This window comes from Siniperca chuatsi, linkage group LG2 (genome assembly GCF_020085105.1).
Source record: "Siniperca chuatsi isolate FFG_IHB_CAS linkage group LG2, ASM2008510v1, whole genome shotgun sequence".
Lineage (NCBI taxonomy): Eukaryota > Metazoa > Chordata > Actinopteri > Centrarchiformes > Sinipercidae > Siniperca > Siniperca chuatsi.
This window is the reverse complement of record NC_058043.1, coordinates 24,883,430-24,905,206: the sequence shown is the minus strand read 5'-3', so window position 1 is coordinate 24,905,206 and position 21,777 is coordinate 24,883,430. Positions and strand designations below refer to the sequence as shown.

The following is a 21,777-nucleotide window of genomic DNA, read 5'->3' as shown; positions in this document are numbered from 1 at the left end:
TCTGGCGTAATCACAGTATGACACTGTTAACAGTGGGTTGACTGTGTATTCACTCAATGCACGTCCTACCTGTGACTACTGACTCGGGTGTGGACAAATATAATAGCATGCATGTTGAATAAATGAACAAATTTCACCTTTAATAGTTTTATTTTCAAATTATGTGCAATGTGAATTTCACAGTTGAGCTCAACCACCACTATAACCCAATACCGACAAACCAGCTAAGTGAGGAAAATGCATGAACACAATGGAATAGCACCCATAAATGATGCATGTAGATTACCAGAATGAGCTATGTATTGCAGCCCAAGGCCACTAACTCTTCAACATAGAAAGCAGTTTTTAGCTTGTTGTATTACATGACTGGTGTTTGAAAACGTGACGTAACAATGTAGTTACTTGATCTGTAATGCTTAGTTTCGGTGAGATGTTACAAAGAAATACTACTGTACTACAGAGGGGGGGGAAAAAAAATCTAAATGTATCACTCATATGGGTGATCATTTTTTCTCAACAGAGCAGGATTACTCTACCATAACTAAATAGGTAATTACATAAGAAAACAAAAAAACAGCCACTGGAGACAACAACAACAAAAAAAAATCACATCTATTTTTTTCAAGTTATAAAAGAAACTGAAGATAAGTTTAAAAAACTGTGCAAGTACAGCAAACCTATAGTACAGTATATTACACATAACAAAAACATTTAAATACAGTACTGTGTATCAGTAGAAATCCTGAGAGTTCTCCGTTCCTGGTTCTCAAATGGCCGTCTGTAGACATGTGGGTGAAGCTCAAACCTTCTCTCACACTTGATGAGGGCTGTTTTGAGGGCATTGTTCAAGCCGGGTCAATTAAAAATCAGCTCAGTCAACAGTGGATCTTCTCTTGGAGAAGTTATATTATATCCTCAAGTCCTTACTGAATGTGACTCTTCTGGTATTAATTTCCAAGTAAATCTCTTAGATGATTGCTGTGGGGTTACTAAAACCTTTTTCGTGATAGAGGGGCACTCTTTGTTAAGATAAAAGGAAATGTGTAGTGCAAAGATGAGACAGGAACCTGCATGAGGACATTGACGGCACTGAAAATGCCACACTTTCACAGGGAACGCCACTCAGTGGTGGTATTAATTCTTCTATACAAGATTGTCAAAAAAAAAAAAAAACATTTAAAAAAAGCAGCACCAACTATTTGTGTCCTCTGTGTGATGGCATGTAGAGACGGACTCATGGCTGTTAGATGAATTAGCGCACAACCCAGGCCACCCTCACTTGTTTATATAGTCTGCTTGTTCAGGAGGGTGCTTCGTAAAGTTTGCAGTTAAGGACTGCTGAAGTGGAGAGTGATTCAGTGCAACGCTGAGTAAGACTTTTCAGATATTCTTCATCAGGAGGAGCAGTTTTTGATTCTGATGCCCCTTTTCAAGCCACAGGCACCATTGGCATCCCAAATGATCTGCACTTAACTACGCATCACTTCAAGCCGGCACCCATGCAACAGCCACACAATCATTATTGGAACTACCGTGATTTTCACTAGCAGAGGCAAGCAGACAAAACAATAAATGCACTTTTACTAAGGTAATATAACGTAATATAGCCTTATCACAGTTCCATGACTTATTGCTACCACAAAATTCTTTTCAATGTCCAGATCAACGATAACAAGACCTCAAATGCTTTTTCTGGCATTTAAGAGGAAGGCTCTTCCAACCTTTTTCAAATGATTTTAATCCAATGTTGAAAAACAACCTCAACAGAGCTCAATGCTGAACCGAGCTTTTCACACAGTTGCTTAATCAACACTATGGCCTGAAATGTCCCTTTTCTCCTAATCAAGTATATCTGAAGTTTCTGAGGTAAGCCTGTTAGTTGGTCTGAACTTTCCACTTAGTGTTGCCACAAATTTGACTCCGTCCTTATTTCTCCAATGTGGAGAACGAGTACTCAAACATTTCACTCAAGTTGTCTTCGCATGTGACACAAAATGGATGCCAACTCAGAGAGTGGGAGGTATGAGCCCCCATGCAACTGGAATCTCAAACAAAACTTAAAAATAGCTCGGAAGCCACACATAGTGTATTGTTTGACACACTGACGCATGTGAAGGAAGAGAGGGCCATAAAAATATCATACAAGCTTCAAAAACACTAAGGTAATGTAAATCACAAGCACACTTCAAATTAAAACTCAACTATAAAATAAGCTGAAGAGAGACTTGAGTAGAGAAGGGAAAAAAACAAACACACAAACCTCAGAGTCAGCAACCTACTAATGAGCTAAGGTACTCATCTTACCCGTATGAATATATAGTTTATATAGTTATTTATATATATAGATTTTCACTTTATGTTGACACGTAGCATCCATACCACCAGAGGGCAATCTTGCCAATACCCTCAATCGCATGCTTATCATTTGTAAAAATCCTTACCTGTATATGTATCTAAAACAAAAATAAAACAACATGGCTCAAGACAAGCAAAAAATAGGATAATTGCACTTATGATTCATTGTACGGTTTTGTTAAACAAGCATCAGTGTGGGTAGCTGGTGCCGTCTGGAAAAAAAATACTGCAATCTTTAAAAGCACCCCCATTTTGATCACGTGAAACCAAAGTTTGAACGACTTAAGACTTAACCAAAAAAGGTCCTTGTGGTGCAAACCCAAGGTAACACCAGGCACAAGGCAGGCAGGACCACACTACTCCCTCTGCCTCATCGATTGGGGTCACAAAACCAGCTACCTCAAAGCACTTTTTGTAGACATTGTGGGTAAAGTTTGGCCACCACACATTCAAAATGGCGACCCAAATCCCAGAGGCGGTCAGGTGTCTCATAGACTTTGGTCCATACGTCTGCCTCATCGTCATACTGGTAAAGGGAGTTCTTGCGGCTGGTGCGAAACACATGCTCCTCCACCATGACCTGTGTGGCTCGTACAAACAGGTGTAGCTTGCCTTGCAGCAGCATGGCCTTTATATACGGGCTTGTGGCTTGGTCAAAGGGCAGATCTCTCTTGCGGCTCCATGTGTTCTTCTCAATGTCGTAGACCTCCACAGTGAAGGTGCGCTGGTGGTTCCTGCAGATACCAGCAATGTAGTAGATGCAGTTTTTATACAAGGCAGCGAGACCCTGACTCCGAGGTACACTCATCGGGGCAAGATGACTCCAATAGTCCTTACGGGGATCGAAGCAGAAGAAATATTCACCTGCAGAAAACAAAAAGAAACGTAATTTAGAGCTGTGGGCACACTGCTTTATCATACTCATTTATGTTTGTCATATAAAAGTCAAACTATGTACATAGTTTCAGATAATTTTGAATTATTGAGAAATATAAAATTATCAGTCATCCTCAGTCCACTGTTGAGACTGCATAGTTTCACTTAAAGCCACTAGAAATTTGGCTTGAAATTGTAAAAATGCATATATCGAATTTGAGCATCTCATTAAGCATCTGCAAAACTCTGAGTGAAAATAAACGTTCCTAACTATTATAAAACCTAGTTCAAAAAACAGCTCGTTTTGCTGTTCAGACCATTCTCAAGACTGTGTAGGCGTGGCAGATCAAATTTTGATTGACATCTCCCTGGCCCCGCCTATTTCAACAATCTTTCACGGCAACAGTCGCTCACAGCAATGTTGCAAGCAATAATCAGCATAGTCCAGCCCTACATGTCTGAGACAAGTTGACTCAGACTTAAAGAGGCAGACTGAACGGGAGCCGAGAGGTTTTGTTGCAACTGTTTGTGGGAAAACTGACGTGGATATTTTATGATTGGTTTGTGGAATTAATTGCGGAATTTTTGTAATAAATATCAGAGCATAACCACGCCCAATATTTTGAATTTGGATTGAAAGTAATTTCTAATACTTTTTAGATGCTTAGTATTATGTACATAAGACCATAAATTACATAGTTAGAAAGCTATTGTGGATTTAGGTTTCCAGTGGCTTTAAGCAGCATAAACTCACCTTGGAGGACATAGATGCGGTCCCTGTATTCCACAGCACTGTGAAACTCCATGGCCACTGGCATAGGACTGACTGCTGTCCAACAGTTGTCCCTGGCATCATAACACTCTACTGACTTTAATGCATTTCGCCCATCACCTTCATATACTCGACCTCCCAGTGCATAAAGCTTCCCACAGCAGTGCACAAGCCTGCAGCCTATCCTTGCTCTCAGCAGAGGTGCACGTGGAAGCCATCGGTTGCCTGCGTGTTCGTACTGCCAGAAGTCACCCTCCGCCCGATGGTCTATGGACACCTCACTGTTGCTCGGTCTGTAACCTCCAGCAATGTAGATATCATTCTCTGAGGACACCAAGATACCGACCTCCCGGAGATCATTGGGTGGTTTGCAGAGCTTGAACACCCTTCCTGTGGCTGTGTCCAGGCAAGGCACCGTCTGCTTCTTCCCTGAGTGTTTGTGAGCAGCGTCAAAGCAGATGACCATCTCAGAAGCAGTCATACCCAGGCGCTGTGGGCAACCATTGGTTCCAGTGAGGCGGGCTTTGGCCTCAGCAGGGTCCTTAGACAGGGACAGGGCACAAGCAAAGGGGGCAGGTATCCGACTGAGGAAGGCCTCATCCAGCAAGGGCAGACGGATGCATTGGGAAAAAACCTCAGCTAGGTGGGCCTCACGGCCAGGCAGATCATGCTCCAGCCAGCGGACGATGCTCTCGTATACATGCTCTTCCTTCTCCACGTTGAGGTCATCATTGTTCAAAATGCTGACCAGCTGCTCCTTGGTCATCTGGAGGAACTCTTGCTCCCATGACACACACAAGAACTACCACAAAAACATAAAATGTTTCAGTTTTTAGCAGCCACAAAGAAAGCACTGTTACAATACTAGAATAAAACAATGTCTTTGAAAAAACAACTGAATGAAAACGTGGAGAGAAAAAAAAACAGCAGGCATAATCATGAAATCGCAGTGCAAATAACTGTTAAGAAACCAATCCTGTGCTCATGTTAAACTGACCTTCTTGCGGATGTAGTCCTGCGAGCGTTCCCTCAGTTCCTGGTGCCCATAGGCATCAGCAAACATGTAGACCCCAATACAGTTCTGGGGGTCAAGTCTGCTGATCATGAACTGGGCACACTGGTCCTGCAGGGCAGGAATCTGGAAAATGCTGGCTGCAGTGAACAGGGCCTGGACATTGGACTCAGAGAGCGTGACCCTGGATGTGTAGGCATAGTCTAGTACGAGGTGCATGGATTCAGATTCCACCCCAACAATTCTGACCTCTCGCTGGCTGCTCTCTGTAAGGCCACTGGTGAACATGGACCTGGTGGTGATGGTGGAGAAAACAGAAATGCTATAACTATATTAATCAATTCTCCTGCAACAACTGCATTATGATTCAAACACCTTAAAACTTGACAAGGAGGTGTGATCTGAATATTATAATATTTATCGTTAAACCCATGGCGAAGCTGACTCTACAACCAAGTAATGTTTTTAGGCTAGTAAATTGTGAAAATACAAACATTTGTACAAATCCAACATTTCCTACCTAAAATACGGGCTGATGGCTGCAAGGACATTTCGGTGACATGAGAAAGTCTTGCCATGGTCCACTTCTACGACGATGTCTGTGAGCTGTGCTTCATCATACAAGGCTTTGAGCTGCTGAAGGATGTTACAGGCATGAACAGCATCTACCCCATTGTAGTTGGTGCTTGGAGGTGTCCCATTTTGTACTTGTAACAGCTTCCCTACCTCTGAAAAACACAGTACACAGAGAGGCAGAAAAACATAAGATCACCATAACACCCTTAGAAACAAAAATAAACAAGTGACATGATGGGTCATAAAATTGGTAAACAGTTAGCATTTGGAGACCCATGATCCTATCACCTTTATATAGTTGTGCAGTCTAATGAAAACCTGTATTGTTTCATACATTTTAACAGAACAAGATGAGACAGATGGCAGAGTTTAGGATGACACAAAGGTGACTACTTAAAATACTGACAATAGTGCACTGTAACTCATAATATCTAAATGAACATTGATTTTGTGATATCTATCTATTGTGAATATATACTGAATCTTTCCCACTTAATCACACACTATCTCAGTAAGCTTTGCAGTATTCATTTAAGGTAAACCTTTTTGAAAAACATATATATCATACTTCAGTTTAATTAGCATGGCGTAGATTTGTATGGGCCAAAAATATATTTGGCTCAGTTATAATAATGACTATGACAACTGCAAAAATGTCTCATCTCCCGTCCTCGTTTTTTCTACATCTGCTTGTTTCCAACTTTTGTCCAGAGTTGTTCATGTTCTCACAGACTGACTCCAGACGTAAGGATAACGTATGGGCCTATAAACTCATGGATTCAGTGGTGTTCCCCGATAGTAGTGTCTGCAAAGTAAACATGTTTCTTATCACGTGTTATGGCAAGTTAGACAAGTGGCACCCCGACTTCATGCCTTCTGTAATGTTTCACTATAGTCTTGTATCTCAGCAACAAAAACTTTTCCAACAAACACCTCGTGTTGTGCAACGCTAACTCCTTGACAGGACAAAGGCTCGCGATGAGTGAATAGAAAACTACTGTCTCACCAGGTGGTAGCTAGCTTGCTAACATCTCACATCATTGCCGGTGACTGCAGTAATTGTGGATGGCTAATTAGACTGAAAGCCAACTTTAGAGAAAATACAAACCAATTAATAGTCAAGCTGTATAATGGCTCATCGGAAATGACTGGTTATCACGAAAAACAGCAATGTTTGCGGTTACGTTGGCTAGTTGACATGCAAGCTTAACTTTTAGCAGACAGCTAGGCATCAAGCTAATGTTAGCAAGCTTTCTTTGGCACAACATTGCGAGATTTAAAGGACGATAAAAACTCAAATGCTTCCAGTCCTAGCGTTCCTATCTTAGAGAAACAAAAGTATTTAGTGCGATGTCGAGTGCATTACTATTGATAACAGTAACTATAACTACCACTTGTCTAACATTTGTCTCTTGTCATAAACAAGTGTTTACACAATCAGCTGTGGGTAGCGAGCTAACCCACCGAAAGTGAGCCAGACAGCTAACATTAGCTGCATAGCGACGCTAACGACAACCAACACTTTTAAGGAGTCGTTTAGAGCCTGACCTCTTTTAACGAGAATACAACATGTCATGACTCTTTCCATTAGTCTATAATACTATACTCCACGAACATATAAACACACAAATTATAACTTTAAAAGGCGTTATTTAAGTCTGATTACTACACAAAACAATGAAGATTTTGCTAACCTCCACTGGCAGCCATTCTCTCCAGTCTATCTCGGGGCAGACCTGAAACGTCAGTGAGTGCGCAGCGGAGCCCCGGAAACAAGGAACAGCCAATCACAAGAGGAGCACCGATATCACAGCCAATCATATTCCTTTCATCTGAAATAGGAAAAAAAGTTGATAGCTGTATGGGCAAATTATACACAGTAACGGAAATACAGACGACACTAATCAACCAAAAAAAGTCAGCGCAGCCCATCTAAACAGATGGATACGTTACAGACTAGAGCAGTCCAAAGCAGAGAGATAGCACTGAGGGAGGCAGTGACTTGAGCTGTTTGGACTATAAACATGTTAGAGCACTGGAGGTAGACATTACTCTCCGGAAGGAATCCATTTTCTTTGCATTTTTGTCCCTATACACTTAGTTATATAGGCGAGATGATAAATAAAAACGGGGATAAACAAACTTGGATACGAGTTAAAACAATAAAGTGAGCAACCACATACAAACAAGAATTGTATTATATGGTGAATAGGTGCTTTTGTTGTACAGTAAAGGCTAGTCTTTCAATTTTATATGAAAAGTATAAAGTCAAGGTTAAAACAATAGCTTCTTGTGACAGTCAACAATAGAAAACACTATGCAAATACCTGATAAAATGAATCCTAATATTCGCATTCTGAGTTCACTAATACAGCTTTTACATCTTAAAATCACCTGTGGTAATTAATATTCTCTATTTTTCAAATTCTTGATACAGGTACATGGTGGAACATATTAAAGACCATAATCAAGAAGTTGTGAATTGTGGCACCACATGCCCAGTAATCAGGCAGCAGTAGGCCCACATTTCCTCCAAAAAGCACTAGCCAATGCTGATTTGTAATAATACATTTTGTAGGATAAAGGTTATGAACGTACATGATCTTTAGAATCATTGTGAATCTCTGTGTTAAATAAGCCTATAAATGTAACCTGTGACACATGTGTAATTCTGACAAAGACATGACAGAATGGGTGTAAAATAAATAATTAAGAAAAAGTCAGTTGGCTTGCTATGACCAGAGGGCATTTTCCATCAACTCTCACTCAAACTTTCACCTTTTTCTCCAAGGTAAGGGTAAGGTTGCCAGGCTGAATAAACCCACCTAAACACAATTTATTGAACTTTGAAAATATGAAATACAGTAAAGTTTCAAATAAATTAAGTTCAAGTAAAACCCATGCTTTCTGTTTTGGCCTGTGTATTGTGAGTCCAAGCTGTGGATCCCCTGTGAGTTGAGAGGTTCCAGGTTAATCTGGTATGATGTGACATTAATCTGTATTTGGAAAGTAATTTAATACAAATACATAAAAGTATGTATGTACAAGTATGTCTGAAATATTTTTTATCTCATCATCTTATTTTATTTTACACATGGTAGGTGTGTGCTGGCATGTGAAACCAGAATCACACCTAGGATATATTTTCTTTCTACTGAAAAATAGGTTAAGTAACGCTCTTTTTTCCAGTTTTATTTGTTATTTTTTTGGCTTATGTGCTGCTTTATGGCCCTGCTCAGGTATTGCCAACCACAACTCTTTGTTAGCATAGTGTGTTTGTGTGGCACATTAACACCACTCTGGTTCAGAGTTCAATATTCACTACAGGTCAATTAATTCAATTTCTCACATATTGTAAATGAATGGTGCTGTATTCGAAGGATGTATTTAAAAGAGTGTAATTTTTTCCACATTGGATACATTTTCAGAAGCGCTTAGCCTTGTTTATGCATTTACTTGACTTGTTAATTTTGTGTATCAATATGAAAGTGGTAAATGTCTGATTAAACAGCTTTTCATGGCATACCCCAGGGCAATAAAACTAGAAATTGTAATTAAATTTACATTTTAGTAGACTTGTTATATCCCCAGCTTGTTTTCATATTTTGTTCAATTTATAAAACATCTCTTAATACACCCCTAACTTATCATATTACAGACCATGAATTTTAGATCACACAGGATTATGTTGGCTTGAACTTTACTGTATTTAATATTTTCAAAGTTGAATAAATTGTGTTTAGATGGGTTTATTCAGCCTGGCATCCTTACCCTTACCTTGGAGAAGGAGGTGGAAGTTTGAGGGACAGTGGCAGGATGGAAAATGCCCTCTGGTCATAGCAAGTCAACTGATTTATTCATTATTATTTATTTTACATCCATTCTGTTGTGTCTTTGTAGAACTGACTGTTACACATGTGTCACAGGTTACATTTATAGGCTTATTTAACACAATGATTCTAAAAATGGTAATGATATTCTTTACTGGATGCATGGTAATGACCTACAGGCATCCAGAGAAGAATTATGTTTTAGGCCAATATTTAATCATAATATGAGTCAATTTCATGCCACAATATGTTATAATTTGTGGTTAACAGGTCAACAACATACCATAGCTTTTCTCACTTTAGTAGATGTACAGGAATGATTTTGTTTTAACAGAAACAAATAAGCAAGTGTTATTAAATCTCTCTATCCAAAGGGAAAATTTAACATTAAATATTGATAGTTGCTACAGGAAACATGCATTTTTCATCTACCACTAAGTCAAACTTGAATGTTTCATTTAAATTCTCTATTATTATGTTGATTACATAGTTCAGGCTCTTAACACAAACTGTCAACAGTAATGAGGCAATGCTCTCTGTGGCGATGGCAGTTGATAATTCATTACAATTTGAGCTCTCTATCAGTCAAGGTGGGAGTTTGCTGCAGTGGGTCTTTTGACATTCACAACATGTGACAGCACATGCAACCTCTTGCTGTCAAGAGAAATAGACTAATTGCTGTTTATTGAACACTATGATTGCCATGTAATTCCCATGTATTAACGTGCTGTCATTTAATATATATTGCTTTTAATCTATAATTCATTTATTAATGGGTTTGTAAGAATAATTATACAAGTGTGTCTGATGATGTTAGTGTTTAACATCACAAAGTGTGTCTGTTGACTATCCAAAGCAATAACCCGCTGCTGATGTTTCCACATCATTTTCTTGATAATGTGATATTTGTGTTACTTGTGTGTGTATGTAAGTTTTTGGGAAACAGTTAGGTAACAAGCTTAAAAGATATGACTGATTTATTTTCAATTTCTTTACCTGTTTGTCAACTCTTATTATTTAACTGAGCGTCTATCTGCTTTCACAGATACACAGCGTACCATTCCTAGTCTCTCTGTCTGTTTGTCACCTGTTGGTTCTCCTCCTGTGTTTGTCTGTGTGTGTGTGTGTGTGTGTGTGTGTGTGTGTGTGTGTGTGTGTGTGTGTGTGTGTGTGTGTGTGTGTGTGTGTGCTGGCAGGGCGCGGCCTCCGAGGAACCTCCAATCCTGAAATTACACACCTGCTACCTGCTGTTACCCGCTCTCCATCCACTAATCAACACCTGGCAGTACATATACCTGGCTCTCCTCTCCAGTCTTCGCCAGATTGTCCGTTTACCTACGTGGTATTACGCCTCAGCCTCTGACTCGTGAGCTATGAAAGATTCTCTTGCTTGTTTTTCTGAACCCCTGACTAACTTTCTGAATTCCAGTGTCCAGGCTCACCTCGTCTACCGACACCTGTCTCCAACCCTTCACCGGCTCCTCCAGCATCCGCTTACCACTGTCCTTGCTCCGCTCTGCCTGCTGTCACCAGTCACTCACCAGCCAGCCTTCATCGCCTAGTCCTCTGGCTCCCGGCGTTTCCCTCTACACACCTGGTGTCTCTCCATATTCGCAATAAACTGAAACTAATCACTCTATCCCTCTCTGTGTCCGTTGTGCTTTTGGGTCCAGATTCTCCATGTACTACAACAGATAACAACTGATACCTCAACTCCTTTCAGTGCTTAAACTTCAAACGACACTTCAACCCCTTTCAGGTCTAAGGTCGAACAAAAACAAAACTTCAAAAGTCCCACAACTTCAACTGTTCATACAAATTTACTCCAGCTGCTCTAGTGCGTATGCTTCAGCCAGTGCTTAAGCCAACACTTCAATTAACATCATTTTTCAGTTTATACACTTGAACTGGCACTCATTTATCCTATCCTACCATTGTCTTGCTGTACTATTCAAAAGTTTTGTGGACTATGTATGGAAAGGGGCTATACCTTTAAGGCAGAAAGTGATGTAAATGGACTGTACTTGTACAGCACCTTTCTAGTCTTCTGACCACTCAAAGCGCTTCACACTACATGTCACATTCACTGCTCATCAGAACAAAGAAACTAACTCAGTCACACACACGCTCACACACTGATGGCACAGCAATTTGGGGTTCGGTGTCTTACCCAAGGACACTTCGACATGTGGGCTGGGGGAAGCCGGGATCAAACCGCCGCCCTTCTGATTGGTAGACGACCAGCTCTACCACCAAGCCACAGCCGCCAGTCAGCACATCAGGCAATGTTTTTTTGTCAAATTCATTTCAAATCCGGGCTGCTGCAATAGAAAATGTGTCACTGTTCAACTACTTACTGATGGACTACACTGGAGGTCCTGGTAACTTTGTTACAAATAGTTATAGCACAGCAGAATACTGCCAGCAGCACCAAAGTTATCATTATCATAAGCATTGTCCATCAGGATTTTATGATTTGGATGATGTTTTTGTTTATTAAGTGTTATTAATTCTATGAAGATGTTTCAATACAGTTAATTTGACAAAAGGTGAACAAGCATGCAGTTAGAGCCTACACCAGCAGCCGACATAGGCCTACGTTCCTACCTGCATTATTTTTAGCAGTATTTGCTGTATGCAGAGGGAGCTGATTGCAAACCTAAAGGTAGCACCTTTACTGCAATGCTATTATCAGTGCTGTGCAGGCTGGAAATGCGTTTTACTGCATAACACTGTAAAATGGCAGAAGGAGAGACAAATAAAAGTACAACTGCAATCTAAGCAATCGATTTTTTTTCCCAATTTCTTCCCATTCAGCCACAGTGCGGCCTGTGAAATTGGGCCTAGCTACTGTTGAATGAGAGAAAAAGGCTTCCTGGGGTTATTTGATGATAGCTCTGGTTTCTGTTTACCCCTCCATAGATGTCCCTTTTTGATACATTGAAACTGATCACCTGATATCTGCACTTTCTACTTTATCTCCATCTCGCACAGAATTTTCTGGTCACAGCACTATGAACAAGAGATTTATTATTATAGTGTTCATTCACAATATGATACTGGTTTGGCCTGAAAAAAACTCAACAATGGCTGCAACCAACTGAATTGGAAGAGGTGTCTCCAGAGAATTTCTAGGAATAGAAGGAACCATCTTTTGCTGCTTACCCTCAGATCCAAAAACACACCTGCTGTTTGGTGTTTTTATTCCAAATATATCTCATTCTTAGGTTCTAAGAGAAGTAAATGTGTATATTCATCTTTTACAGTACTGTTTAAAATGTGTCATATATCTAAATAATTAATTGTATTTATTAGTATTTGTGTTCTGTATAACATGTATGTATATACACAAATAAAGGGTTTACATTTTTAATAAGTGTTCTCATCTTCTCTATAAGGCCCCTCTTTAGTTGTGAGCCATGAAATTTCTTGGGAAGATGAGAGAAAGACAGTGTGGGGGGTTAAATGGTGGAGTCCCAAGTTGGCAACAATTGAATTGCAGAACAGAAGAAGAAGAGGAGACGAGATAGGATGCATGAGGAAGAGAAGGCGGGGGGTGTGATTGTAGTTTAAATGTGTATTTTTGTCAGAGATGGAGGTAATGGGTTATTATATTCTTCCGGGGGCCTGTGGAAGAATGCCTGCAGATGTTGTGAACAGCCACAGGCTCCCCCAACCCACCACTCAGAAGGAGACAAATAGAAGCACTATGGGAGGCTGCTGTAAATACAGACCTGGCGGTCCTTCTCCATGTTTAAAAAGTCCCTTTCTCGTTCTTTTCCTCTGACTTTCTTTCACACTAACCCCACCTGAGGAGCTGATGAGCAGATGGTCTCTCCCAAAAGCACCTTAACACACAATCCCACCCTAGCAACTCAAACTGTTGACAAAGTTGTTTGCTAATAGTTGTTGTTTAGCTGCATAACTCCAGATTTGGAAGTTGAGGGCCATTTATTATCAATAAATCATGAAGTTAGGATTTTTTTTAAATACTTAGCTTTAAAGGAATACTTTGCTTTCTTGCCAAGAGTTAGATGAGAGGATTGATACCACTCTCATGTTTGTATGCTAAATATGGGAGCTTAAACCCTGCAGCCGGTTAGCTTAGCTTAGCATAAAGACTGGAAACTGGGGGAATCAGCTAGCATGGCTCTGTCAAAGGGTAACAATGTCTGCCTTCCATCAACTCAAGGACCCACTAATTAATACATTATATCTTTTTTGTTTAATCCTTACAAAAACCATCAACTGACTGTTTTAAGAGGGGGTTTCTTTGCCATAAACAGTATTTCTGGAGTCCCGCACAAACGGCAAATGTAATTTTACACTTCAGTTTCCGTAGAGATTAAACAAACTAAATACAAAATATTACTAAGTGAGCTTTAGAGGTGCTGGTAGGTGCATTTTTACCTTTGGACAGACCCAAGGCTAGCTGTTTCCCCATTTCCAGTCTTTTACTAACCGTCTGCTGGCTCCAGCCACATATTTACTGTACAGAGATGAGAGTGGTATCAATCTTCTCATCTAGCACTATTTCCCAAAATGTCCCTAAACAAACAAGATGTACACGTTAATTAGTGAGCTTTTTACCCTCAGACAGGGCCAGGCTAGCTGTTTACTTGTTTCCAGTCTTATGTTAAACTAAACTAACTGGCTGCTCGCTTTAGCTTCATATTTAATGGACAGACATGAGAGGGGAGGTGTCAATCTTTTCATCTAACTCTCGACAAGAAAGCGAACAAGCCGTTTGATTGTCGAACTATTCCTTTAAATGGTTTGGCTAAATATTGTCTCGATTGCATCAAATTTATTGACGTTGAAAGGTATGAGATAAACATTTATATCTACAATTTAGACACACTGCCAAGAATCCCTCAAGTCTGAGTTCATTTGAGGAAAAATAAGATTCTACAAATATCAGTCTGTTGGAAGCTGCCTGAGTATTATCCAGCCTGTTGCAATCATAGTGGGTGGTCCTATTATGTGATGATCATAACCATTCCTGCTTTCATTGCTATAAGATGGAAGGCAAACTCTCGAATTAGCAGAGATCTCAAAAAGGAAATGTTCTCTTTTCTTGCTTTGTAACTGTGTTGAAAATGTAACTGCACTGATAACACTGGATCAAAGCTCATGTGTTTTGATCTGTCTGCCAAAAACCACAATGACTAGAAGGAAGCCGAGGTTCACATAGCTGTAACTTTGGGGACAGTTTCAGTAGGCTGCTGCTGGGTGACCGTGCATTGTCTGCCCTTCAAGTTGTAAAAGCAAACAAATAAGGCTGTGCTGCCTCCCACTGTGAGGTCGACTCATTTGTTCCACTTGTCCGGCTGATGGATTTAGTTTTATAAAATTTGGCTTTTTTTAGCCTCCCGCTAATTAGTTAAGGGAGAGAAAAAATATGCACTCCACACATTTTGTCCAATTTGACAAGCCTCTTTTTTTTCTCCTTCAAAACCGTCCTCCTGTGGTCTTCTTCACAGACCTGTGCGTCCACAGCATGGTTGAGCTCTCTCTGTGTCAGGGTGAGCCAGAGTGGCCGGGAGGCTCAAGACACCCAGCGGGGAGGTCTGGGGCTCTAATAGCAGAATCGGATTAGAGGACTCCCCTGGTGTGTGCTGCCATGCACCCCTGTGCGAATGCTCTGCCTGTCATCAATATTGAGGCGGTGGCGCGGGGAGATCTATCAGCAAATCCGATTGCACGCAGAGGATTCTGAGGTCCCGGCAGAAAAGGCTAGGGTGGGCTTTTTCCCCCCTCTCTCCCACTTTCCTTTTACATTATTTCAGGCCCCAGGAGAGTATTCTCCATCATGTCAACGTAATGTAGCACACAGAGGCAATCATGCAGCCTCTCTGGCCTCAGGGCTGCCTGCTCAGAGGAGAAAATGCAACTTTAGCACTTAATCATCTCACCCATAGCTGCCGCACCAGTCTATGGGAAGGTTTTCCACACAATATGAAACCAGATCCCTCATGGTGTGTATGCTGTTGTGTATCCCCCAAGGTTGGGTGCTTTCACTTCTCCATGTCCCCCCCCCCCATCCCATTTGAAGATGAGTGAATACGCTGCCTCAGACCTGTGCTTGTATGTCAATTCAGCCCATGCGGAAAAAGACCTCAGTTGGGCGCGATGTTACCTGCCGACACCTGCTGCAACATTTGGATTCATGAATCCCATCTCCTCGCTGAGGAGTGCACGGCAATCAGAGTCATTCTAGTGTGATCAATGTCGCGCCACTGAGGAAGACCATGCATGCCAGAGCAGAGTGATGTGGGGCTCTGTTGATATTAGCTTACATGCATACCAGACATTACTGTTTCATGTTTCAATGCCGCAGAGTTCACATTTGATAGGAAACAGATAAAATACATCCCTTGTTGTTTTTGTCTACGGAAAGCAAGATACAGAAAAAATCAGTATGTGTGTGCGTGTACATGCATAGAAATGAACAGGGAGGTGTGTGTATTATCAAGTGATTGATTGGCTGCACGCATGGCTCCAAGAGAAGACATAGGGAGAGGTCAAACAAGACTGTTCCAAATAGACCTGTCGGAGTCAGCCTCAGGGAGGCCTAACTGGTTAGACAAGGGCAATACTTTTTTAGTGCCCTTGCTTTACTGTGCATGGACTGGACAAGCCCATGTATTATTCACTGGTCTCACTGGGTGATAAATGGGAGACCTCCATCCCAGAAGCAGTGGAATATTCACCAGTGCTTATCTCTTTTTAATCCCATGACCGCAGGCCAAGTCACTGAATTAGTGGGCAAGGCATAACAGTGCTGTTTAAACTGCAGGGGCAAGGTTGTTTATCCAGGAGATTTATCCAAAAGCTATTTGTTTGATAAATAAGCTTGGTGATGTAGGATTTATGCTAAAGATGAATTGCAGTTATGACCGCACACTGTATATTTTCTGGAAACAGTTTTTTAAACATCTGCACATTCATTTATTTCTCCTCCCGGCTGCATTTGATGTACAATTTGAAAGCCAAACATTAGAGCGTTTGATTGTTGTATTTTTAAACTGCGCCATCAAAACAAATGTTATGGCAATATGTCACACACAACATTGATTTGTTTTTATTACATTTATTTTATTCAGGTTTATAAAAAGCTAATCAAGAAAAGCAATAAAAGCAGACTTTTTTGGGTCTGTCATGATGTACCTAAAAACGGATAATTTCCGTTTTTAGGTACATTTTAGGTACGTTTGTCTTGTCATTTTTCATCAATTTTGCTAAATGCAACTTCATTGGCTTACTGCCTGTATTGTGCATGTGTGTATGTGTCTGATTGTATAGATGCGGATGCATCATGCACTATACTGTGCAAACATTAGTCCAGATTTGTACAGCTTTCTGTGGTTTCTTGCCTGCCGTACCTTCTGACTTCCCTGCTTTGTCTGTGGCTGTCAGCCCTATGTCCATGCGTTACGTTGAAGATGTAAATCTTTAAAAAAAACAGGTCACAAATATATAGTTTTATTGTTGAAAAGGGCTAAATAATTTCCTAAATCACCAGGGCACTGTAGTTTGTAGCAAACGTTACTCAAACAGGACTAAATAGTGTATTTTTTGGGAACTATTTGCAGCCGCGCATTAATACGCATTTGGTGCTGTAGTGAGTATTTGCGGCACGAGGATGGAGTATGTGGGATTGACTAAAAATAAACTACAGTGCTCATGTTCATTGTAATGAAGGAGCATGTTACCAAGTGCAACAGCGTGGCTCACTGCTGTGTTTTAATAGTTAGTTTAAATAGTTTTAATAGTGGACAACAATAGAGGTCTATAGCACAAAAGAATCAGATGCGTCCTGCTTTGCCTACACAGACAATACTGTTAGCAGGATAAATTCATTTTGGTCTTTTCATGGGATTTGTTGATAACATAGAATGCCACCAGATTTATCCTTATAGAAAAACTGGCAATACCACAATGTAAAAACACTGCATTACATGTAAAAGTCCATAAGTATTTTATCTATAAAATCTTAATCTGCAATGTAATTTGTAACTAAAGCTCTTAAATAAATGTAGAGATGTAAAAAGTACAGTGTTGGTATCTGAAATGTAGTGAAGTAGAAGTGTAAAGAAGTATAAAATGGAAATACTCAAGTAAAAATTAAGTGCAGAACTTTAGTAAATGTACTTAGTTGCATTCCACCCCTGGTTTGAACACCCTGAGGCACAGGCTTAATCCATAACCCTTCAATTTAAACACAAACATCGCTAGATTTTGATTTACTTTTCTACAGGAGTTTCTTTTGGAGACTACAACTTGTATTTCAGAGACGATTCCCCATTCTCCTCAGTCCTCTCCCTCATATCACAGCAATTTGGAAGAAGCAGAATCCTACAGTGCAACTACACCACCAGCCTTTGTTTTCCCCACAAAGAAACTGGATGTCTGCCACGGAGCTTTCTAGAATACTAATGAGAGTGGTTAGCGAGTCAAAGTTACTGACCTGAGGTGTCAGGCTCAAGCGCAGACCAAGGAGTGGTGGGGTTGAGCGCAGCCAGACACCGTCCACCACAATAAGACTGGAAATGTCAGAGTTTATTACCTCTGACCTGACTTGCCCTCAGTCGGTCGGGGCTGCAAACTACACTCATGCCTCATTTGTCCTATTATGGGGATTTTTTGGGGGGGACAATGAAGGGAAACACAAAGATGTTGTTATACTACAACCACTGCAGCAAGAGTGAGATGTTTTCTATTATATCTCAGCTACTGGAGACATGTCCTTTTTTAAAATCCTTGAAAGGCATACTGTAGTTTCTAAGGGACATATTACCTGTCACACTGACACAACTCCACCAGTGTGCGTGTGGATGTGTGTGTGAGCGCTCCATAATTAGGTGTTCATCCCCAGAAGAAGCCCCCCTCCACATCAGGGATGAGTGTTGGTAGAGAAGGAGGATTTGAACAGCCTCTGGAAGCGATGTCTCCCTTTCTCTCCACTTCTCTCCGTCTTCGCTCGTCTCTCCCTTCACCTGCCCTCTTCTGTCTTGTGTTTTGTTTCATTTTGCCGCTGATTAGGTTTCAGTCAGCCCGCGTCTCCCATTTTCTCTGCCTATCGTCTCTCACTCTCCCAACTTTTCCAACTTCATTTAAATTCTGTTCCACCTCCTTCTCTCTCCCTCTTTCCCCATCTCTCCACAGGTGGTGAGGCCAGAAAGAAAAAAAAACAACAGAAAGAAATAAAAGAAAGGGAATGATCCCCATTTTCTGCTCCTCATGCCTTTCCATGAATATGGTGAGGGTTAGGCTTGTCAGGCAATTAATGTAGCTCCTTGTGGCTATGAGGAGCCTCTATAAACAAAGCCTATTCATGAGCTGGGAGATAACCCCCGTGCCTCCATTTGTATCAAGGGGAGAGTAGTTACCCCCCCATGCAACTAATCTATCTCTGCAGCCACTGATTCATCCTCTGTGGCATCTGTTTAAGGAGGCTTCCCCCATTTTTGTCATTCTTTAATACAGATTTCAAAGCAATGTTATGGATTACAGAGAGAAAATCTCTTATTCCATGAGTGCAAATTTGTGCCACTCTCTAATCGTAGCTGTATCACAACCACTTCGTATTAGTGCAGGGATTCATGCATAAATGTAGTTAAAAGTGGCAGAAATATTTCCTATTTCACTAAAACATCATTTAAGATGACAGCAGATTATGGATAAAAGGGGTTTGTATGAAGAAAAATGGGAGAGAAAAGTCAAACTTATTAACGACTAAAAAGTTCACTAAAACATTCACTGGAAGAACCCTAAAGAGAATGACACATTATATATCATGCACATATAGCAACTGAATATGTTTTGCATTTCTAAACATTCTTTTTGTTTTTGTTTTATATGTGACTGCTCAAGTATAAAATTAAAACCTATTTTGAGTTATTGTGGCAACTGAGAGTTATTGGATCCCTTTTTTCTAATATGGAAGTCCTGCATCCTCATAATACATGTTCCCTACTTTCATAACTTCAAATGTTTCCTTCATTTGTTTTTCCAAATAACAGTATTTTCTGACTGATTTACACTATTTGCCAAAAGTGCGTTCTGATGGGCTTAAATTGAACAATTATGGAGCAAAGATTTTCCAAGAAGCAGCTATTTGAAAACACCCAGACCATCGAGTGTAGCTGAGTGGTTTTCTATGGAAGAGCAACATTGCCACCTATCATTGAGAAACAGAAATGCAGATCAACCTCAAAAACTGACAATGAGTAAGATAATCATGAAACAGATCAAGATTTTTTGACAGAATACTAAAACAATCTTGTACTGCTGTTTCTGCTCAAACCACGCCTGTGGTGTCTTGTTTGTCTGTATGCTGCAAGAGCAAAAGAAGTGTTAGTTTCAAATTTAGTCAGCGGGAGTACATGAGTAAATCATAAGACCAAGCAGGCTAAAAGTGATAGACAATCCCAAAAAATGACGTTTTTGAAGTGACAAAAGGTTGATCTTAAGCAAGCCAAACATGACCCTCCCCCCCATCACTCTGTCCTGACTGACATGCTGATGGTCTACTGACTGACATGCCTCATGCGTATAATGCTGCCAGCATGGCCTTGCATGGGAACGCTCCACCGTCAGCCTGAGATTTATTCCTCAGGCTTGCAGGTAATGTATTTGCATGGGATGCGGTGATGCTGCCACATTGTCAAATGATAATCCCGCTTTGCTGCCGGCCCCAAAAATCCCACCGGTGCCTCCTGCGGATGTGATTTAATTTCTCCTAGCTAAATTAGTGAAGGGTGTAGTTTATTGGGTGGCCTGTCTGTCTGTGTGAGAGATTACATGCAAAGGCAGTGCAGGTGATTAAACGTGTGGTTGAAGTGGCGGTGTGTTTTCTCTGTTGCTGGGATGGCAGCGGCGACATCAGAGTGTGTGATGCGTGACCTTTCTTTTTTATTAGCACACGCGCAAACATATAAAGTGCATCCACCCACACACAGAGACACACTCAGAGAATGCCACAGAAGTGTGTCATTATGATTGAGAGAGAGAGGGCTTCTTTCTTAACCATAATTTCATGCATAATGTCACAGATCTGGATGCTGTGTGGCCCAACTGTTCTCCCCTGAATCCTAATTCCACATTCAGATTGGTTTATTTCTGAGACGCCTCAGCAAATCATGCCCCTAATTAATCGGAATGATGCATCGATTCCAACTTCCTTCTTCCCTTTCTTTCGCAATTTCGCAAGGGCTTATGAGGAATGCAGGAGGAAACAGAAACACAATCAAAGCAGAGAAACTCAACAGAGAAAGAGTACAGGCTATGGCTATTTCAGATGTAGCATTTGATTACACCACTGTGTGCAACTCACTATCATTTCTGCTATTCTATAAATTTGCAGAATGGATATCTTCATCAGAAAAGGGAAAACTATTTAGGACAAATGCAAACAGGTGTATGTAAATGTATGTTGGAACACAAGTTCCAGTGGGCTTAGTAGCCTACATTTCTTTTTTTTTCTTTTTTAATCAACTTTGACTACCTCTCCTGCGCTCCTTTCCCTCCCTCCACCCTTTGCTCTTCCACTCTAACAGCCCTTGACAGCTGGAGATGAAATAGAAATTTTGATATCAAACACCTACACAAAGGAGGGCTGACCTTTGATCAGCACACCGTTTGATGTTGTGACATAAAATTTGCATCATGGGAGCCCGGGCAGCGGACTCTACCACAAAGGGCTAATGCCAGAGCCCTGTCAGGGAGCTTCGAAGGTCAAGGGCCTATTAGGAAGGAACAAGCCCCTAATCCCACACGAGGGCCTTGCACAGCATTTGATGTTCAATACACAGAAATAGAATAGAAAATTGAGCCCTGAGAACAGAGCAACGGCAGTAAGAGTATTCAGGGAAGGAAGGGCATTATAGAATTATTATTAGATATGACTTTGTGTTTAGAGCAAGACATAACCTCTGCTGGTCAAACAACATGATACTATAACAGGCCTCTTGCTGAAAGAAAAATCTGGTAATTCGACACCCCAATTTGTTAAATTACCCGTAAAGCATTTCATAACTGCTAAGCAGCTCCTTGCCAGAAATAAAATGAACATCCTCTCTCAGGTTTGTGGTAGTGTGGGCCTCTTTAGAACATACAGCACGCTCCATCTGAATGTTGTCTATTGATCTGTGGATAGGTGGATCAGTGGAGCTCTGAAGCTGTTTAATTATTCAAGCTGGCATGTCATTTTTCATGCTTGGTGCTGTTTCATAAGACCAAAAATAAACCTGTCACTCCCACTGTCCATCTTTCATCTGGCCATCAGCTTGCGGCCTCATTACCAACACAGCACAGGTGAGGGGAGGGAAGGGAAGGACAGAGGAGAGGAGAGA

General features: G+C 40.8%; 1 protein-coding gene across 2 annotated transcripts; it reads right to left on the bottom strand.

Annotated features, from left to right (window-relative positions):
• Positions 1 to 131: 131 nt before the first annotated feature.
• On the bottom strand, positions 132 to 7,440 carry kbtbd8 (kelch repeat and BTB (POZ) domain containing 8). Of its 2 annotated transcripts, none has more exons than XM_044166164.1 (5): positions 7,286 to 7,440; positions 5,536 to 5,743; positions 5,001 to 5,307; positions 3,986 to 4,805; positions 132 to 3,219 (listed from the first exon to the last, which is right to left on the bottom strand). In XM_044166164.1, exons 1-5 carry the CDS (start codon positions 7,410 to 7,412, stop codon positions 2,756 to 2,758), a joined length of 1,926 nt encoding a protein of 641 aa, XP_044022099.1. In that variant the 5' UTR covers positions 7,413 to 7,440; the 3' UTR covers positions 132 to 2,755. The 2 variants fall into 2 exon arrangements, with proteins under 2 accessions (XP_044022099.1, XP_044022109.1); XM_044166174.1 differs by lacking the exon at positions 7,286 to 7,440 and adding an exon at positions 7,140 to 7,194.
• Positions 7,441 to 21,777: the final 14,337 nt, after the last annotated feature.

Bases quoted from the DNA above. Each gene is read 5' to 3' on its own strand.
- kbtbd8 (XM_044166164.1), bottom strand. From the start codon at position 7,412: ATGATTGGCTGTGATATCGGTGCTCCTCTTGTGATTGGCTGTTCCTTG. The intron at 5,744-7,285 runs GTTAGCAAAATC...TGTGTTTTTCAG, and splicing joins GAGAATGGCTGCCAGTGGAG to AGGTAGGGAAGCTGTTACAA. The intron at 4,806-5,000 runs GTCAGTTTAACA...TTTTTGTGGTAG, and splicing joins AGGACTACATCCGCAAGAAG to TTCTTGTGTGTGTCATGGGA.